Source organism: Balaenoptera physalus (assembly GCF_965194825.1).
Source record: "Balaenoptera physalus genome assembly, chromosome: 2".
Taxonomy (NCBI): Eukaryota; Metazoa; Chordata; class Mammalia; order Artiodactyla; family Balaenopteridae; genus Balaenoptera; species Balaenoptera physalus.
In genome coordinates, this window is record NC_138883.1 from 22492623 (window position 1) to 22514878 (window position 22256).

The window sequence follows — 22256 nt, forward strand, 5'->3', positions numbered from 1 at the left end:
CCTGCCTGGGCTAGTGGAGTAACCTCCTTGCTTCCATTCTTACCTCCCTGCGGTCTTTTCCCCATAGAATCAGATAATGCCACTTCTTTCTTCAAAACCCTTCAATGCTTTCTTTATCACATTCAGGATGAAATCTAAAATCTTCAGCCTACAAGGCCCCTCTGAGGTGGTCCCTGCCTGCCATCTTACTGTAATTCTATCGTTCTTCCACTTGCCTACTCTAGGCCAACTACACTCGCCTTGCTTTTCCATGGACATGTCAGACATCCTCCTGCTTCCGGACATTTGTACTTTCCATTCCCAGAGCCAGGGATTTTCAACTCTGAAAACAGTTGCATTGCTTATGCCCTCCAATCACTCAGAGCTCTACTTCAGAAAGGCCTTATTAATTATCCTACATAATATACCCCTTCACTCCTGAGCTCCTTACACTGCTGTATTTTTTTTCTTTATAACACTTCTCCTTACTTGTCATCTGTCTGCTATCTGTCCCCCTGAGCAGAATGCAGGCTTTATGAAGGTAGGCACTTAGTCTGTTTTGCTCATTGCTGTATCTCCAGCACCTAGAACAGTGCCTGGCATAGGTCTAGTAAGTGTTTCTTGAAGGAATGAATGTTATATGCTATGTTGTCAGAACTATTCATAGTGAAATATTCATTTGGCCAGTACCCTCATGGACCTACCATGTGCCAGGTGCTGTGCTGGGGACTAGGGATTTAAAAATACTTAAAATGATGTATTGCTCTTTAGGGCTCCCAGTTTAGTTGGGAAAATAGAAATGTTAACAGTCATTGTAATTCAATAAGTGTGTTATTTCAGCTTTGCATAGACTCTAGACTAGCCCGTACAGGAAATAGTTACCCCTTCTCTGCCCTTTGGAAAATTTGGGTGAAAGAGATTGTGCATTTTCAAATCATTTTAGGCAGTTCTTTTATGAATGTGATTCTACCCCGTGGCTTATTGCTACTTGATAAGCACTTTACCAATCTGTGGCTGAGATACTAATTTAAATTCTGACCCACTATACTTTTGATTCACAACATAGCTCTATGTCTTATTTTATGCCATGCTAATTATTTTCTTCTCTCTTTTATGTTTGTTACCTGTGGATTATTTTTTTCTTTGCAAGGTTAGAGTAAATACTTTTTTTCTGTAAGGTTGTGAAAAATCTATTAATGTCAACATTGCTGAAAGAAAGGAAGTAGATGGAAAAAAATGACTGGATATTAGGGGATTTGTCTTTCACAGCTGGTTGAACACTATTTATCACAGCTGGAAATGCACAAGTCTCAGACATATCGTGTTCTTTAGTCTTCTTCCTTAGTCTTTTCCTTGATTCCCCCCCTTGCCTCACATGCCCACCCACTTATTTAACATAAAGTCTATTTTATTAGGCTTTGATCATTTAGATGACACCGAAACACTATTCTTTGTGTGGAAAGTATTTTTTCCCTGAACTTCTTAAAGAAGTTGGAAGAGATCTTAGATGTTGTCTCTTTCAACCTTGTACTCATCCAGCACTTGAATTTCCATTCGCAGAGCAAACTTCCTGCATGGTTTGTGGATGATATTAAGGACAAGTCTCCACAAGCCATGTTATCTTTTTCGTATTGGGAAATATTGAGAGTAATAGCTAGCTGGATTAAAGAATGTTCCATTTTGATACTGTTTTTCAGGGGCCTACTGTTTAATATTGATAAAACAAAAGCTGAACATTTAGAAATGTATTCCACACCAGAGAAGAGGTAACATGTCAACTGTTAGCCTGCTGGTTCAGGCCTTTGGATTCCTTTGAAGGGTGCAGTTCTGTGAGATGATGTGTGTATGTAAGTTGTCCTGAAATTCTTATAATCTCATTTCTATATAATTAACACTCATGTCATGTCTTGTTAGGCTTTTTACTTTATTAAAAAAAATTACCTAAGGCTTTTAATTATTACATGCTTGTAATGTACTTTCTATCCTCTTTCACCTCCCCATTTCAGCTTTCTCCAAAATTCTCCCATGTATACTAACTTACATTTTCTTATTATTCAAGTGTTTTCGAATAGTGTGCGTTTTTCAGGGTGTCCTTCTGGGTTGATCACTTTGCTTGTAGTTTCCTTGGTCCTACCCTCATTGAAGTTAGTCCTTATACAATTTTTTGTCTCTCTTTTTTTTTTTTTCCTGATTATTTGCTCTCTTGGTTCTCGAAGAGTTAACTACTTATTCTTTTAGGGCCATTATGGTCTCTTGACTCATTTTTTGTTTCACCTGTTCTTTAAGCACATGCATAGGAGTTCTTATAAAGCATCTCTAATTCTCATTGGAAATAGTTGAGATTTACATTATAGATAAATACTCACATTGCTTCTGTGAGTTGCATTTAAATCTGACACATATTTTATGTTCATACTACATATGATTGGATCTCAAAGTATTGTTTAATCACATTTCTTTTCCTATGTGTGCATATTTTTTCTTGCCAATATTGTCATTGTAAATTATAACAAATAAGGCTAGCATGAGTCTGTGTGAGTCCCTTTGTGTAGGGACTGTATGCAAATAGACATTTAATTCTGTTAATGCTATGATGATGATGAAAAATGTTTGTGCTCTTGTTGACTGAACAGCTGTCTGACAGTAGACTGAGATTTTCTGAGTGCAGGACTTGTTTAATTTCTACTTTATGCTTTTCTTGAAGAGTGGAATGTTTCTATCTATGTTTTCAGCAAATTTATCCTAGACCATCTGTTTATAAAGCCCTACTTCCATCATTATTAATTAATATTTATTGGGTAACTACTGAGTGCATAGTAATATTGTGCAAACAAAGATGACTTTGCTACAAATAGGCTTATTCATAGATTTGGTACTGTTTTATTTTGATTAGAAAAAAGCAAAAGAAACAACCCCCTCTCCCCCAAAATCCAAAGGCGTAAAATAATACCCTCTAACTCTGAACAATGAAAGATGTTGTATATTTACAGGATATTCTGCTCAAATACATATAAAACTTGAGAAATTCTAAATTAAATTTCCATAATTATCTATGATCTTCTGTTTGTCAACAATTCTAACTCCGTGGTCCTGCATTTAGAAAGTCAAATGAAGTATCATATTGCTCTGGGATTTCTAATAAAACTATGAGTCTCTTTTTTGAGAGGAAACTACTCAGATAAAAACAGACCCTCCACTAAGAGTGGTTGCTTTTTGGTTTTGAAGGAAATCCTGGAAAGTGTACTTGTTGGGCTCACATTTAACTTTACTTGCAAGATTTTTATTAAGTAAAAGATTGCATAAAAATACAATCCATTCCAGTAAAAGCAGTGGCATTTAGGAGAATAATACTCATTACCATTGTTGCTTTTGAATTAAAGAAGTCAAAGGACTTATATGTCTTTTCAGCATACCAAATTTGTAGGCAATAATTAAGGTTTTGTTTTGCAGATTGGCAAATTTAATAACGTTTGAAGAACGAAATCCTGACGCTAGTCAATAAGGGTTTTACTTTTGAGTTATTTTTATAGTCATGGTAATGGATTTTCGCTGATTCATCCATGGTCTCTGGCCTGCTTAGTCTTCCATGTGGCCTTTGGCTAAGGTTTAGGGTAAAGGCTATGGCCATGGAAGAGAGCAAAGGGAATTGGTTCTCATGGTGATTGAACCCATGGCCTTGGTTGGCTTCATTGGCACAGGGTGCCCTAACCAGTCACAGACTCCATAAATATGGACGTAGTGGAACCAATAAGTTTATTTATTTATCAGGGAAAATAGGTCAGTAGTATGTGCTCATCTGTTCTACCACAATAATTCCTATAAAGCTTTTTGGATTCCTGAAATAATAATCACCTTATAGAAGAAGGAGAAAAAAAAAAAAAGAAAGAAAAGGACATCTAGGCCATTCTCAAAGAGAAGCTTTGAGTTTTATGTTTCAAAACCTCAGGTATCTTTAAAGAACATTATTTAGGATTACACTTACCATCAGAAGTAATACCAATGTACTTAACTACTGATAAATCTTACTTAACCACATGATACCTGATATTACTCTACCCTTTGCAAAATAAGGATGGTTGCAACTTGTGACTCTACTCACTATGTGCTTACCACTTCCATCTGGAAAATACACATAGTTCAGCTGGCAGCAAGTCTTTAGAATCTCTCCCTTTGATATCCCCAAAATCTGTATGGGGTCATAATGATGATGATCAATATTGGATTCTCTTTGGACTTCTGTCACGCAGTTCTACTTTCACTTATTAAAGTGTTTTAAAATCGTAGATGTTGGTATGGAATTTTTGTTCCTTGGTTATGCCTGAAAAATAAATTTCTTTGAATAATTTAAATAACAGTCACCTAGCTATTTTTGAGATATTGGTTCAAGGATTTAGAATATGAATGTATTGTTTTCTGCCTTGAAAAGAAACTTAATTTTTTGTTTTGTTTTGTTTTGGTTTTTGTTGGCACAGATAATCCCCAACTGGATGAACTTAAAGGCTAAAATTTTCCATGACTTTAGCTAGTTTTCATGTGGGAGGAATCTCTAACTTGATTTAGGAAAAAACAAAATTTAGAAATTCACAGAACTTGACAGAAATAAAATCTATGTTAATTTAAATGAGTAGTACTAGTTATGAGCAATAAAATCCTGCTGTATTATACGTATATATTCCTTTTCAAAATACGTATTTTTCTATTGATGTTTGGTTTTGGAGCTGTGATTTAGGTTTACAGAAGAGAATTTTGGAAATGGACACCAGATTTTTATACTTAAAAAAAATTCCAGTTAAGTCAGGTTCCAATTACAGTGTTTTATACATACTGAGTACTTAGTAATGTTTTTCCTTGATTTGAAATATAACATGTCCTTAAGTCTGTTTAATTTTTTAAAATACATAAACATAGACAACTTATAACTTCAATTTATAGCTTATGTGGTCTAATTTGGATCAGAATATCACTATATTGTGAAGCTTAAAATATTTGCTGATTTTTATTTTGTACCTACATGAAGAATGATTATAAAATAGATGACTGTGAAGTCATGAAAAGACATAGAGGAAGCTTAAAGGCATATTACTAAGTGAAAGAAGCTAATGTGAGAAGATCACATACTGTAGGATTTCGACTGCATGACATTCTGGAAAAAAAAATATGGAGATAGTAAAAACATCATTGGTTACCAGGAGATGGGGTAGGAAGGGGAGAAGTGAATAGGTGGAGTGCAGAGGATTTTTAGGACAGTGAAAATACTCTGTATGATACTGTAATGATGGATACATGTCATTACACATTTGTCCAAACCCATAGAATGTTCAACAGCAAGAGTGAACCCTGTGTAAACCATGGACTTTGGGTGATTATGATGCATCAGTTTAGGTTCATCACTTGTAACAAAGGTGGAGGTTTTGTTGGAGGATGTTGATAATGGGGGAGGTTATGCATGTGTGTGGGCTGAGTGTATATGGGAACTGTCTGTACCTTCCTCTCAATTTTGCTGTGAACTTAAAACTGCTCTAAAAAAATAGTCTTTAAAAAATATATATATATATATGTATATACATATATATATATTAAGAGCAACTATTTTTATAATTCTCAGTAACATGACTTTTTCATTCTTTATTGTTACTGGGAAAAAGATATGATTTAAAAGTTTGTACCTTTAATATAATATTACAGACCTATTGTTCAATATGAGCACAGACTTGTTTTTCTATAGTCCTGTTGGTTTACCAGTGAATCATCTACATATTCTTGCCCTTGTGACCAAAGGCATGCAATTGTAGTGCTGCTGAGTGATTAGGATAAGACAGGATAGCTTATGTTCATAATTTTTTTTGTTGTTTTGGAAATTTCAGTGGCCTGTGTGGGTGTTAACATGTGACCTTTATTTCATTCCAGCTCCATCATTCTTACCCAAGCTTGCTGGTCCATTTAAAGTAGACAAAGGGCCTTTAATTCCCTATTTGTTCTACATTTTTGAGTGTGTTATTTTTTAGAGCCTCTTGATAAACATGCCTATTGTCAAAGTTGTGGGAGTTTTTATGGTCAGATGAGAGGTCTACAAACATTTTCTTTTTCTCCTCTCCCCTACTCTTTAAAAGGAAAGGCTGTATTTTTCTTGATTATGTTTGTGAGAATTCCGAATCATCTACCTCTAAAGAACTGCAGTAGTACAATACTCAATATGTTAGTCTTTTTAATGGAAATAGGCACACTTAAGGAAAAGAAGAAAAATTGTTGTTATTAGAAACTTACATGTGCTCCAGGGACCCTCTATTAAGGCTCAGTGTTGTTGCTGTGATCTTAAATGTGTAAAAGACAATCTGAATCCAGGAGCAGGGCACATGATAGCTTTATAGCTAAACTGCTTTTAAGAAAAAAACAAGCTTTAAAGGGCAAAATAACATAGTAATAGAAATTCATTGGCATGTGACTTTTTTCCTCTTTTTATAGCTGCTTTTACTGGGTCAGTTTTAATATAATTCTAAATTGCTTGATCTAAGTCAAATGGAAAAGAAATCCAGTGCAGCCTTACACACTTAAAAAAGGTAGTAAATGAGTTAAAGTTTGTTATTAAGGTTTGAAGAAATGACTTGTAATTTTGATTTAGTTAATTTTAAAACTATTTCTCATTGGCTGTTATCTGTGTTTCCGAAATTTAAAGTGCATTATATTTACTAGGTCTTAAGAGTTAGATTTTCTTTCTTTGTTTTTCATGTTAAACTAGATAATATAGAAAATAGGTTCAGTGTTCTGGGCTAGAATACTGCTTGTGTGTTATTTGTTTACTGGCTTATGTTGTATAGGTAGGTTTAAAGTTAATAGGTGTGTTATAGGTTGTTTAAAGTTTATGACTTTTCTAAATGATAAGGTGGAAATATAGTAATTTGCTTTGGGTTGCTCCTCAGTACCCCACTTTTGTTCCTCTGCTGAAAACAATAGAATTTAAGTTCTCATTGCCTCACTTTTCCAAGACTTACATATCCTTAGAGTATTAGCTACAGTAGAAGCATATATTATTTTGAAAAAGTGATATTATAAATAACTGGTCAGATGTACAAGGTGGAAAGTTCAGAGGAAAGGAAATTTTATCACAAAATCTTAGATATCCAAGAGAATTAGAGGTTCTTTTATTCAACAGCTCCATACATGGAAATTCAAATTAAAAAAAAAAATAGTTGACTTTCAGAAGAACTATGTTTTTATAGGGCATAATTCCATGTACTAGAAAACACAGTTTGATTAAAGTTCAGCTTGTCGATTTTTATTCCTTTCACATCAAGTAAAATTACCAATATTTATACTAATTATAAGAAATGAAGATTAAATATCTATTAGTGTGAGAATGAAAATAATTATTTCTCAACTGCCCTTTAAGGGGAATGGATCCTGGTAACAGGTCTTTTCTTTGTGTGGTGAGGAAAGTGGGGTATTGGGCATGGTAATCAGTGTCGGCGTTCAAAATTGAGAACTGGAATAGAGACACACTGCTCGGCGTAACTCGGGGAGGGAGATTTAGAAGCCTGTTGGGAAGGTCCAGAAGCTGCAAAGAAACTAAACAATGAAGCTGAAGAAGATGTAGGGGAACAGGGGAGAAGGAGAATTCCTGCTTAGTGGAGTAGCCCAGGAGAGTTAGGATTATATAGAGACTTGATGAGTGTACTCCATCCACCGATACGGTCTTATGTAAATTCTGCATCACTCATTAATGTTTTTGGTGTAAGTAGGTTATCGGGAGGTGAATGCGAAGGGGTTCAGCGTTCTACTTAGTGGTGAGCACTGGCCTATGAGTTAACTTACTAGGAATATGGGTTGCATTAGGCATAAGGTTTGATGGGGGAAAGGTTTGTAGGCCAAAAAAGTACTGATAATGTTATAGTTGGTCTGATTTTGAGCTAAAATTGGTGGGTAAAACTTTAAGGATACTTGCATAGCCTCAAATTATCTACCAAAATATTTGTTCATTACTTTAGTGATTTTAACATAGTTCCACATTTTCTTTGATATTCTCCCTCTGGGAGGTAGAACTTAATTCTTCTCCCTTTGAGTGTGGGCTGGACTTAATGACTTGCTTCTAACAGAGTCTGGAAAGGAAAGAGTACTAACTTTATGGCAGGGAAATTTGGCAGACACCACCCTACCGTAATCAAGCCATCAAAGTTAACATCACTAGTCCTGAGTCATGTTGATATCACGTACCCTCCAGTGTGATGCACTGAGAACGGTACTTACCTCTGTGGTATTCTGTTCCCAAATTTATGAGCTTTGTCTAATCATGAGAAGACATCAGAAAAACCCAAATTGAGGGACAGTCTACAAAATACCTGACTTGAAGTTACCTGAAGTATTTTCGAAAATGTTGAAATCACAAAAGCAAGGAAAGATTGAGAAACTTTCCCAGATTGGAGGAGACTAAAGAGACAAGCTGCCCTGAAGTATCTTGGAACAAAAAAGAACATTTGATAGTTAAGTAAAGTCTGTAGCTTTTGGTTTTGTAACAGTGTTAGCATCTTAGTTTCATTAAACTTACCATGGTTATGGAAGATGTTACTTTTAGGGGAAGCTGGGTGAAAAGTATATGGGAACTCTGAGCTGTCTTTACAACTGTTCTGTAAATCTGAATTATTTAAAAAATAAAAAAAACTTAAACCTATTCAGAGGATTTTTTTCTAAGGAAAAGACTAAAATGATGACGTGTGAAAACAGGAAACGGTTTTTAACTCTTTGACTTAAACCCCCAAGTAAATATTTATTTTCCAACATCACTACACCATAATAATTGTTTTTACAGAAAGAAAGACAGCTTGGTGCTTGAGAAAATATGGTGGTTAAGAAAGATGGGAGAAATCTGGAAAACTTTCATGTATGTGATGAACAGAATTGGCCAATTGCAAAGTGAAGTTGTTATTCAGGAATTATAAAGGGCTATTTATTCATCCATTCGATAACATATGTTTACCACCTAAAATGTGCCAAGTATTGTGTTAGAGTTAAAATATGATCATGACAGATGAGGTCCCTGGCCTTCTGAAGCTTACACCTTAGTGACACCAAATCTTTTATATTACTCTTTGGAAATGTAAACCTCTAGATAAACAACGATTATTTGAATGTCTATCTAAGTAAAAATAAGCATATAAATGAATTAAGCACATTTTAATAGACTTAATCAAAATAAAGTATGTAAACACTTGGGAAATGTTAATATATCTTTCTTTTTTTTTTTGACGTAAGATGTAATGGGATTTTTAAAATGTAGTTTTGGAACTCATGAGGAAGGGACAGAAATGGATTAATTCCAGTTAGTAAAATGGAAAAATTTCTTCACTGGAGAATTTTTGGGGTTTAAATTCTTAGTAAGTTAAACTCCTAGAGTTGCAGCATGCAGTTAAGTCAAGTTTTAAAAGCTTAGCAGGTGACTCCTTCTGTTTCTCGTACCTCAGTAAGCAGAGGACACAGGTGGAAACAACTTGGAACATGAAGAGATGTACAGAATCACACTGGGAGGATCTTAGCAGCTACTGTTTGAAGGTTGCAGAGTCTTCCAAGGTAGATTTTGAATTTGGCTTTGGAAGTGAATGGCTCTTGTATTTGGGACAAGCCCATCTTGTTTGAAGTTGCTTATGGCCTCAGGTGATGTCACCGGGTTTGGGTGAGCCTTCACTGCATACTCACTTGGAGTGGCTTCTGCTCAGGAGTGTGAATCCAGAATGGGAGGCTGACTATTTACAGTTTGATGAAACTTATCAACTGCCTGAGGAAGTCTTCCTCATAATCTCCTCTCTGTGGAAAAACCCAGGCTGGTTTTTAGTTCAATGAAAAAATATTGACTGAATCCATGAACCTTGAAAAAAATAGTATTTTGTTTGTTAAAAAAACAGCAGCATGCTTTCTACGGTAACTTACCACTAGACTAGCACTAGATTAAGTTTTAGAGAACCTGCAAATATATATTTGATATGAAAAATATACTTGGCAATAAAAGGTGTGTGACATAACTGGAAAAAAAAATATTGAAAAGATAGCCAGTTAAGTTTAACTCATTAAAGAAAAACAGGTGACGGGGCTAGGTTGAATGATGATGTTGAGGAATAAGATAGTTCAAATATTGTAAAATGAATTGATGAAAAATATAGCAACAATTCATATCTTTTTTAAAATAATTTCTCCCTCCTTCCCTCTCCCTCTTCCTCTCCCTCTCTCTCTTTCTCTCTCACGGAAACACATACACACACATGTTAGGTGGAGTTAGACCAAGGAAGCGTGGAAAAAATGAAGATGCCAACAATAATTTTCAAGTTTCTAGGATAATTTTATTCAGGAAAAATTTATAAACACATCCCACCAGCCAAAACTGAATAGATTATACATACCTGAGTAAATATTATTACAAATTCCACTTAGGCTACAGTAAAGAACAAATAATAAACATCAAAATCATTTGATAGCTACCTGAAAAGCATTATGACTTGTAATACTTTATCAATTGTTAACAATTTAGTAATCGTAATAGTTGTCTTTTATTGTATATTTTATTGCTTTACAAGTATCAAATTATTTAGTCTTCATATCCACCCTGTAAGCTTGATATTATTGTTTCAACGTGGGGAGGCAGTGCCATTCAATGGTTAAGAGGCACACAGCCTGAGTCTATGTCCTGTCTCTGTCACGAGCTTGGTGAATGACCTTGGGCAAGTTATTCAACTCCTTGTAGCCCCAACTTCCCTCTTAATAAAATGGACTTAATAATAACTCATGGAACCATCATAAAGATTAAATGTATATATTCAATATATGTAATGTGTTTATTTAATATATGTAAGAAGAAGAAGAATGCCCGGACATAGTAAACACTATAAAAGTACTGATATATTATTTATACTCAAACCAAAATTATTTTTTATTTTGATGGTGTCTCTCTGCTTTTTTACTCAATTGTTTTTTATTAGTGAGAGCAGGAGCCATGCAGAGGGGGCTGTAATCTCATGGGTAGGGGGGGCATTGTTATTTTATATATGCATATATATGCACTTTGGAGATACATGTTGGATATGTGAGTTAATGAAATTGGAATATGATTGATTATACTTGCATCAAAACAGTTTTAACATGTTTTGCTGTTTGCCTAAAAATAGTTTTTCTATTGAGCATCATAGAACTTGTTGGAAAAGACTTGTGGAAATTTGGCTTTTCTCAATTTGGATGGCCTCTACACATACACCTTTTTAAATCTAAATGCTAAGTGTCGAATTTTTTTTTGTAAACAAATGGAATGTCTTTTAGATGTTATGAAAGATTGCTCTTAATATAAATGTTTTTCCTTAAGTTTAATTTTGTTTTAGCATAGAAACAAACCAAAACAAACACTTACGTGGTTAACTTTTGAAATTTGTATTTTCTTAAAGTTCCTTTTTTCCAATTTATTGAAGAGAGAAAAATGTAGAAAAGAATGCTTTTCTTTGCTCTATATGAAAGTATGGTTGAAGAGCCAGTTATATGTTGTGATAAAATGCCATGTATGTAATAATGATGCAACAAGCATGTTTGTACCTTGATATTTTTTCAGAGTTTGAAAAACTAGTGAGCTGGTTTTAGGTATTATGTCAAAATTGTTGAGCTGATAATATAACTTTTAAATACTATTATTTCGGCAGGCAGTAAAATTTGTTTGTTTCCAAGAAAACTGTTAGCTGTCTAAGCTCTCTAAATGTGTTACAAAATTCCTAAAGATGGGAAAAAGTGAAACTAAGTGGAACTTGATTAGGTAGATCGGGAAGTTTATATTTGACCCCCAATGAAGTGATCTGATGACTTCAGTGAACGAGCAGGTTGTAATTCCTGTGTATATTTTGTACAATTCATAATCATCTTCCTCAGCCTTTTCTTAATAGATCCTAGTAATGTCTTTCAGTTTTATGTGTATTTAGGAATAATACTGATTTTCCCATGTCTTTCTTTCTAGGCATTGAAGAAACAAGAAGCTAAAGCAGAGGAGAATGAGGGAGTAATGAAAAATAAGCTAAGACAAAGTGAAACTGAAAAGAGTAAAGTAAGATTTTGAAAATTAACATTTTTTTTGAATTTTTGAATTTTATTTAATTTATTTTTTTATACAGCAGGTTCTTATTACTTATCTATTCAATACATATTGGTGTATATATGTCAATCTCAATCTCCCAATTCATCCCACCACCACCACCGCCCCTGCCACTTTCCCCCCTTGGTGTCCATACGTTTGTTCTCTACATCTGTGTCTCAATTTCTGCCCTGCAAACTGGTTCATCTGTACCATTTTTCTAGGTTCCACATATATGCATTAATATACGATATTTGTTTTTCTCTTTCTGACTTACTTCACTCTGTATGACAGTCTCTAGCTCCAACCACGTGCCTACAAATGACCCAATTTCATTCCTTTTTATGGCTGAATAATATTCCATTGTATATATGTACCACATCTTCTTTATCCATTCGTCTGTCGATGGACATTTAGGTTGCTTCCATGACCTGGCTATCGTAAATAGTGCTGCAACGAACACTGTGGTGCATGTGTCTTTTTGAATTATGGTTTTCACTGGGTATATGCCCAGTAGTGGGATTACTGGGTCATACGGTAATTCTATTTTTAGTTAATTTTAAGAAACCGCCATACTGTTCTCCATAGTGGCTGTATCAGTTTACATTCCCACCAACAGTGCAAGAGGGTCCCCTTTTCTCCACACCCTCTCCAGCATTTGTTGTTTGTAGATTTTCTATGATGCCCATTCTAACTGGTGTGAGGTGATACCTCATTGTAGTTTTGATTTGCATTTCTCTAATAATTAGTGATGTTGAGCAGCTTTTCATGTGCTTCTTGGCCATCTGTATTTCTTCTTTGGAGAAATGTCTGTTTACGTCTTCTGCCCATTTTTTGATTGGGTTGTTTGTTTTTTTAATATTGAGCTGCATGAGCTGTTTATATATTTTGGAGATTAATCCTTTGTCCGTTGATTTGTTTGCAAATATTTTCTCCCATTCTGAGGGTTGTCTTTTTGTCCTGTTTGTAGTTTCCTTTGCTTTGCAAAAGCTTTTAAGTTTCATTCGGTCCCGTTTGTTTATTTTTGTTTCTATTTCCATTACTCTAGGAAGTGGATCAAAAAAGATCTTGCTGTGATTTATGTCAGAGAGTGTTCTTCCTATGTTTTCCTCTAAGAGTTTTATAGTGTCTGGTCTTACATTTAGGTCTTTAATCCATTTTGAGTTTATTTTTGTGTATGGTGTTAGGGAATGTTCTAATTTCATTCTTTTACATGCAGCTCTCCAGTTTTCCCAGCCCCACTTATTGAAGAGACTGTCTTCTCCATTGTATATCCTTGTCTCCTTTGTCATAGATTAGTTGACCATAGGTGCGTGGGTTTATCTCTGGGCTTTCTGTCCTGTTCCACTGAGCTATGTTTCTGTTTTTGTGCCAGTACCATATTGTCTTGATTACTGTAGCTTGGTAGTATAGTGAAGTCAGGGAATATGACTCCTCCAGCTCCGTTTTTTTCCCTCAAGACTGCTTTGGCTATTCGGGGTCCTTTGTGTCTCCAAACAAATTTTAAGATTTTTTGTTCTAGTTCTGTAAAAAATGCCACTGGTAATTTTGATAGAGATTGCATTGAAACTGTAGATTGCTTTGGGTAGTATAGTCATTTTCACAAGATTGATTCTTCCAATCCAAGAACATGGTATATCTCTCCATCTGTTTGTGTCATCTTCGATTTCTTTTATCAGTGTCTTATAGTTTTCTGAGTACAGGTCTTTTACCTCCTTAGGTAGGTTTATTCCTAGGTATTTTATTCTTTTTGTTGCAATGGTGAATGGGAGTGTTCCCTTAATTTCTCCTTCTGATCTTTCATTGTTAGTGTATAGGAATGCAAGAGATTTTTGTGCATTAATTTTGTATCCTGCAACTTTACCAAATTCATTGGTTAGCTCTAGTAGTTTTCTGGTGGCATCTTTAGGACTCTCTATGTATAGTATCATGTCATCTGCAAACGGTGACAGTTTTACTTCTTCTTTTCCGATTTGTATTTCTTTTACTTCTCTGATTGCCGTGGCTAGGACTTCCAAAACTATGTTAAATAATAGTGGTGAGAGTGGACATTGTTGTCTTTTTGCTGATCTTAGAGGGAGTGCTTTCAGTTCTTCACCATTGAGAATGATGTTTGCTATGGGTTTGTCGTGTTTGGCCTTTATTATGTTGAGGTAAGTTCCCTGTATGCCCACTTTCTGGAGAGTTTTTATCATCAGTGGGTGTTGAATTTTGTCAAAAGCTTTTCCTGAATCTATTGAGATGATTGTATGGTTTTTATTCTTCAATTTGTTAATATGGTGTATCACATTGATTGATTTGTGTATATTGAAGAATCCTTGCATCCCTGGGATATATTCCACTTGATCATGGTGTATGATCTTTCAATGTGTTTGTTAGTATTTTGTTGAGGATTTTTGCATCTATATTCATCAGTGATATTGGTCTGTAATTTTCTTTTTTGTAGTATCTTTGTCTGGTTTTGGTATCAGGGTGGTGGTGGCCTCGTAGAATGAGTTTGGGAGTGTTCCTCCCTCTGAAATTTTTTGGAAGAGTTTGAGAAGGATGGGTGTTAGCTCTTCTCCAAATGTTTGATAGAATTCACCTGTGAAGCCATGAGGTCCTGAACTTTTGTTTGGTGGAAGATTTTTAGTCACAGTTTCAATTTCATTACTTGTGATTGGTCTGTTCATATTTTCTGTTTCTTCCTGGGTCAGTCTTGAAAGGTTATACCTTTCTAAGAATTTGTCCATTTCTTCCAGGTTGTCCATTTTATTGGCATAGAGTTGCTTGTAGTAGCCTCTTAGGATGCTTTGTATTTCTGTGCTGTCTGTTGTAACTTTTCCTTTTTTCATTGCTAATTCTGTTGATTTGAGTCCTCTCCCTCTTTTTCTTGATGAGTCTGGCTAAAGGTTTATCAATTTTGTTTATCTTCTCAAAGAACCAGCTTTTAGTTTTATTGATCTTTGCTATTGTGTTCTTTGTTTCTATTTCATTTATTTCTGCTGTGATCTTTATGAGTTCTTTCCTTCTACTAACTTTGGGTTTTGTTGGTTCGTCTTTCTCTAGTTCCTTTAGGTGTAAGGTTAGATTGTTTATTTGAGATGTTTCTTGTGTCTTGAGGTAGGCTTGTATAGCTATAAACTTACCTCTTAGAACTGCTTTTGCTGCATCCCATAGGTTTTGGATCGTCATGTTTTCATTGTAATTTGTCTCTAGGTATTTTTCTATTTCCTCTTTGATTTCTTCAGTGGTCCCTTGGTTATTTAGTAACGTGTTGTTTAGCCTCCATGTGTTTGTGTTTTTTACGGTTTTTTCCCCTGTAATTGATTTCTAATCTCATAGTGTTGTGGTTGGAAAAGATGTTTGATATGATTTCAGTTTTCTTAAATTTACCAAGGCTTGATTTGTGACCCAAGATGTGATCTATCCTGGAGAATGTTCTGTGCGCACTTGAGAAGAAAGTGTAATCTGCTGTTTTTGGATGGAATGTCCTATAAATATCAATTAAATTTATCAGGTCTATTGTGTCATTTAAAGCTTGTGTTTCCTTATTAATTTTCTGCCTGGATGACCTGTCCATTGGTGTGAGTGAGGTGTTAAAGTCCTCCACTGTTATTGTGTTACTGTCAATTTCCTCTCTTAGAGCTGTTAGCAGTTGCCTTATGTATTGAGGTGCTCCTATGTTGGGTGCATATATATTTATAATTGTTATATCTTCTTCTTGGATTGATCCCTTGATCATTATGTAGTGTCCTTCCTTGTCTCTTGCTACATTCTTTATTTTAAAGTCTATTTTATCTGATACGATTATTGCTACTCCAGCTTTCTTTTGATTTCCATTTGCATGGAATATCTTTTTCCATTCCCTCACTTTCAATCTGTATGTGTCCCTAGGTCTGAAGTGGGTCTCCTGTAGACAGCATATAGATGGGTCTTGTTTTTGTATCCTTTCAGTGAGCCTGTGTCTTTTGGTTGGAGCATTTAATCCATTCACGGTTAAGGTAATTATCGATATGTATGTTCCTATTACCATTTTCTTAATTGTTATTGGTTTGTTTTTGTAGGTCCTTTTCTTCTCTTGTGTTTCCCACTTAGAGAAGTTCCTTTAGCATTTGTTGTAGAGCTGGTTTGGTGGTGCTGAATTCTCTTAGCTTTTGCTTGTCTGTAAAGCTTTTGATTTCTCCCTCGAATCTGAATGAGATCCTTGCCAGGTAGAGTAATCTTGGTTGTAGGTTCTTCCCTTTCTTCACTGTAAATATATCATGCCACTCCCTTCTGGCTTGTAGAGTTTCTGCTGAGAAATCAGCTGTTAACATTATGGGAGTTCCCTTGTATGTTATTTGTCGTTTTATCCTTGTTGTTTTCAGTAATTTTTCTTTGTCTTTAATTTTTGTCAAGTTGATTACTGTGTGTCTCGGCGTGTTTCTCCTTGGATTTATCCTACCTGGGACTCTCTGCGCTTCCTGGACTTGGGTGGCTCTTTCCTTTCCCACGTTAGGGAAGTTTTCAACTATAATCTCTTCAAATATTTTCTCGGGTCCTTTCTCTCTCTCTCTTCTCCTTCTGGGACCCCTATAATGTGAATGTTGTTGCGTTTAATGTTGTCCCAGAGGTCTCTTAGGCTGTCTGCATTTCTTTTCATTCTTTTTTCTTTATTCTGTTCCGCGACAGTGAATTCTACCATTCTGTCTTCCAGGTCACTTATCCGTTCTTCTGCCTCAGTTATTCTGCTATTGATTCCTTCTATTATAGTTTTCATTTCAGTTATTGTGTTGTTCATCTCTGATTGATTGTTCTTTAATTCTTCTAGGTCTTTGTTAAACATTTCTTGCATCTTCTCGATCTTTGCCTCCATTCTTTTTCTGAGGTCCTGGATCATCTTCACTATCATTATTCTGAATTCTTGTTCTGGAAGGTTGCTTATCTCCACTTCATTTAGTTGTTTTTCTGGCGTTTTATCTTGTTCCTTCATCTGGTACAAAGTCCTCTGCCTTTTCATCTTGTCTATCTTTCTGTGAATGTGGTTTTCCTTCCACATGGTGCAGAATTGTAGTTATTCTTGCTTCTGCTGTCTCCCCTTTGAAAATTAACTTTTAAAGAGTCATGCTGTTTGGGGTCAGTGATATTCATTGAGTACCTTGGAAAGTGTCCCTGAGGTCATTTGTTAGAGTGCAGTGAAGCCTTTATGTTTTGATGTGGAGTCACTTGGCTTGAGGGGTCTGCCACTCTCTGCTGCTTGCTCTTGGAAACATACACAGGTAGTTCGCTACCTTGTCTCCTGGCCGCTCTCCTTTTCTAGAGGCAAATTAAACTTGACCATTCCTTGCTGGAGAACATTTAAAGAGGTTGACTTTACTGTAGGGTTGGGAAAGACCTGTTGTTTAAAGGTTGAGTATTTTGCATCTACTCATTTTTGTTATAGAAGATAGGAACAGTTACCAGCCTAGTTCCGAAAAATCCTCTATTCTCATTAAATATTAAGTATCTTTGATATGAATTCATGTCTGTGAGGCTCTAGAGCGTAGCATTTTAGAGCTAGAAAGTAACTCAGAGGCCAAACAACTCTTTTCAATTTGCAAATGAGTAGATTAAAGGCCAAGCCCAAGGTAATGAATGATAAAGTGAAAATTTGCTTGTGATATAATTTTCTTTACACCGTGTTGCCTTTTCTATCTACCCTTACCTCTTTTATTTTATTTCACCAACCTATGTAAAGTTGCATGATGCGTCCATGCTGCCTTTACGGTGGTAAACAAGGTACATCAGGTCATCAAGTTTGCTCTTTGGGAGTTGTAAATGCTGATATTACCCAGGAAACCTGACCAGTATGGGCCCTGGTAGATTTTGAAACGATGTTGACTTCAGTGTGATTTCTTCCCTTTTTTTTTTTTTTAAGTAAAAATGATAGGTCACTTTTACTAATAGTTTTTCATTAATAGTGCAAACATTTTCCATATATTTATAGACAGTTTAATTTCTTTTGTGAACTACCCATTTTCAAACTAGGATTTTTTTTTCTTAAACATCTTTATTGGAGTATAATTGCTTTACAATGGTGTGTTAGTTTCTGCTTTATAACAAAGTGAATCAGTTATACATATACATATGTTCCCATATCTCTTCCCTCTTGCGTCTCCCTCCCTCCCACCCTCCCTATCCCACCCCTCTAGGTGGTCACAAAGCACCGAGCTGATCTCCCTGTGCTATGCGGTTGCTTCCCACTAGCTATCTATTTTTTTTTTTTAACATCTTTATTGAAGTATAATTGCCTTACAATGGTGTGTTAGCTTCTGCTTTGTAACAAAGTGAATCAGTTATACACATACAATGTGTTCCCATATCTCTTCCCTCTTGCATCTCCCTCCCTCCCACCCTCCCCATCCCACCCCTCTAGGTGGTCACAAAGCACCGAGCTGATCTCCCTGTGCTATGTGGCTGCTTCCCACTAGCTATCTATTTTACATTTGGTAGTGTATATATGTCCATGACACTCTCTTACCCTGTTACATCTCACCCCACCCCCTCCCCATATCCTCAAGTCCATTCTCTAGTAGGTCTGTGTCTTTATTCCCGTCTTGGCATTAGGTTCTTCATGGCCTTTTTTTTTTTTTTTCTTAGATTCCGTATATATGTGTTAGCATACTGTATTTGTTTTTCTCTTTCTGACTTACTTCACTCTGTATGACCGACTCTAACTCCATCCACCTCATTACAAATACCTCCATTTCATTTCTTTTTATGGCTGAGTAATATTCCATTGTATATATGTGCCACATCTTCTTTATCCATTCATCTGTCGATGGACATTTAGGTTGCTTCCATGTCCTGGCTATTGTAAATAGAGCTGCAATGAACATTTTGGTACATGACTCTTTTTGAACTATGGTTTTCTCAGGGTATATGCCCAGGAGTGGGATTGCTGGGTCGTATGATAGTTCTATTTGTAGTTTTTTAAGGAACCTCCATACTGTTCTCCATAGTGGCTGTATCAATTTATATTCCCACCAACAGTGCAAGAGTGTTCCCTTTCCTCCACACCCTCTCCAGCATTTATTGTTTCTAGAGTTTTTGATGATGGCCATTCTGACCGGTGTGAGATGATATCTCATTGTAGTTTTGATTTGCATTTCTCTAATGATTAAGGATGTTGAGCATTCTTTCATGTGTCTGTTGGCCATCTGTATATCTTCTTTGGAGAAATGTCTATTTAGGTCTTCTGCCCATTTTTGGATTGGGTTGTTTGTTTTTTTGTTATTGAGCTGCATGAGCTGCTTGTAAATCTTGGAGATTAATCCTTTGTCAGTTGCTTCATTTGCAAATATTTTCTCCCATTCTGAGGGTTGTCTTTTGGTCTTGTTTATGGTTTCCTTTGCTGTGCAAAAGCTTTTAAGTTTCATTAGGTCCCATTTGTTTATTTGTGTTTTTATTTCCATTTCTCTGGGAGCTGGGTCAAAAAGGATCTTGCTGTGATTTATGTCATAGAGTGTTCTGCCTCTGTTTTCCTCTAAGAGTTTGATAGTGTCTGGCCTTACATTTAGGTCTTTAATCCATTTTGAGTTTATTTTTGTGCATGGTGTCAGGGAGTGTTCTAATTTCATACTTTTACAGGTACCTGTCCAATTTTCCCAGCACCACTTATTGAAGAGGCTGTCTTTTCTCCACTGTATATGCTTGCCTCCTTTATCAAAGATAAGGTGGCCATATGTGCGTGGGTTTATCTCTGGGCTTTCTATCCTGTTCCATTGATCTATATTTCTGTTTTTGTGCCAGTACCAAACTGTCTTGATTACTGAAGCTTTGTAATATAGTCTGAAGTCAGGGAGCCTGATTCCTCCAGCTCCATTTTTCGTTCTCAAGATTGCTTTGGCTATTCGGGGTCTTTTGTGTCTCCATACAAATTGTGAAATTTTTTGTTCTAGTTCTGTGAAAAATGCCATTGGTAGTTTGATAGGGATTGCATTGAATCTGTAGATTGCTTTGGGTAGTATACTCATTTTCACAATGTTGATTCTTCCAATCCAAGAACATGGTATATCGCTCCATCTATTTGTATCATCTTTAATTTCTTTCATCAGTGTCCTATAATTTTCTGCATACAGGTCTTTTGTTTCCTTAGGTAGGTTTATTCCTAGATATTTTATTCTTTTTGTTGCAGTGGTAAACGGGAGTGTTTTCTTAATTTCATTTTCAGATTTTTCGTCATTAGTGTATAGGAATGCAAGAGATTTCTGTGCATTAATTTTGTATCCTGCTACTTTACCAAATTCATTGATTAGCTCTAGGAGTTTTCTGGTAGCATCCTTAGGATTCTCTATGTATAGTATCATGTCATCTGCAAACAGTGACAGCTTTACTTCTTCTTTCCTATTTGGATTCCCTTTATTTGTTTTTCTTCTCTGATTCCTGTGGCTAACACTTCCAAAACTATGTTGAATAATAGTGGTGAGAGTGGGCAACCTTGTCTTGTTCCTGATCTTAGTGGAATTGGTTTCAGTTTTTCACCATTGAGGACAATGTTGGCTGTGGGTTTGTCATATATGGCCTTTATTATGTTGAGGAAAGTTCCCTCTACGCCTACTTTCTGCAGGGCTTTTATCATAAATGGGTGTTGAATTTTGGCGAAAGCTTTCTCTGCATCTATTGAGATGATCATATGGTTTTTCTCCTTCAATTTGTTAATATGATGTATCACGTTGATTGATTTGCGTATATTGAAGAATCCTTGCATTCCTGGGATAAACCCCACTTGATCATGGTGTATGATCCTTTTAGGGTGCTGTTGGATTCTGTTTGTTAGTATTTTGTTGAGGATTTTTGCATCTATGTTCATCAGTGATATTGGCCTGTAGTTTTCTTTCTTTGTGACATCTTTGTCTGGTTTTGGTATCAGGGTGATGGTGGCCTTGTAGAATGAGTTGGGGAGTGTTCCTCCCTCTGCAGTATTTTGGAAGAGTTTGAGAAGGATAGGTGTTAGCTCTTCTCTAAATGTTTGATAGAATTTACCTGTGAAGCCATCTGGTCCTGGGCTTTTATTTTTTGGAAGTTTTTTAATCACAGTTTCAATTTCAGTGCTTGTGATTGGTCTGTTCATATTTTCTGTTTCTTCCTGGTTCAGTCTCGGCAGGTTGTGCATTTCTAAGAATCTGTCCATTTCTTCCAGGTTGTCCATTTTATTGGCATAGAGTTGCTTGTAGTAATCTCTCATGATCGTTTGTATTTCTGCAGTGTCAGTGGTTACTTCTCCTTTTTCATTTCTAATTCTATTGACTTGAGTCTTCTCCCTTTTTCTCTTGATGAGTCTGGCTAATGGTTTATCAATTTTGTTTATCTTCTGAAAGAACCAGCTTTTAGTTTCATTGATTTTTGCTATTGTTTCCTTCATTTCTTTTTCATTTATTTCTGATCTCATCTTTATGATTTCTTTCCTTCTGCTAGCTTTGGGGTTTTTTTGCTCTTCTTTCTCTAATTGCTTTAGGTGCTAGGTTAGGTTGTTTATTCGAGATGTTTCCTGTTTCTTGATGTAGGCTTGTATTGCTATAAACTTCCCTCTTAGAACTGCTTTTGCTGCATCCCATAGGTTTTGGGTCGTCGTGTCTCCATTGTCATATGTTTCTAGGTATTTTTTGATTTCCCCTTTGATTTCTTCAGTGATCACTTCGTTATTAAGTAGTGTATTGTGTAGCCTCCATGTGTTTGTATTTTTTACAGATCTTTTCCTGTAATTGATGTCTAGTCTCATAGCGTTGTGGTCGGATAAGATACTTGATACGATTTCAATTTTCTTAAATTTACCAAGGCTTGATTTGTGACCCAAGATATGATCTATCCTGGAGAATGTTCCATGAGCACTTGAGAAAAATGTGTATTCTGTTGTTTTTGGGTGGAATGTCCTATAAATATCAATTAAGTCCATCTTGTTTAATGTATCATTTAAAGCTTGTGTTTCCTTATTTATTTTCATTTTGGATGATCTGTCCATTGGTGAAAGTGGGGTGTTAAAGTCCCCTACTATGATTGTGTTACTGTCGATTTCCCCTTTTATGGCTGTTATTATTTGCCTTATGTATTGAGGTGCTCCTATGTTGGGTGAATAAATATTTACAATTGTTATACCTTCCTCTTGAATCGATCCCTTGATCATTATACAGTGTCCTTCTTTGTCTCTTGTAATAGTCTTTATTTTAAAGTCTATTTTGTCTGATATGAGAAT

The 22256-nt window shown here is 35.7% G+C and overlaps 1 protein-coding gene across 5 annotated transcripts in view; it reads left to right on the forward strand.

The window, feature by feature from the left end:
• CEP128 (centrosomal protein 128) overlaps nt 1–22256 on the forward strand; it is a gene marked incomplete at its 3' end in the record, with an annotated part of 432096 nt that overhangs the window by 87992 nt on the left and 321848 nt on the right. For all 5 annotated transcript variants that reach the window (XM_082451219.1, XM_082451220.1, XM_082451221.1 and 2 more), the window contains one exon: nt 11951–12037. In XM_082451219.1, coding sequence (XP_082307345.1) covers nt 11951–12037 — 87 coding nt within the window. The remainder of the gene's footprint in view (nt 1–11950; nt 12038–22256) is intronic.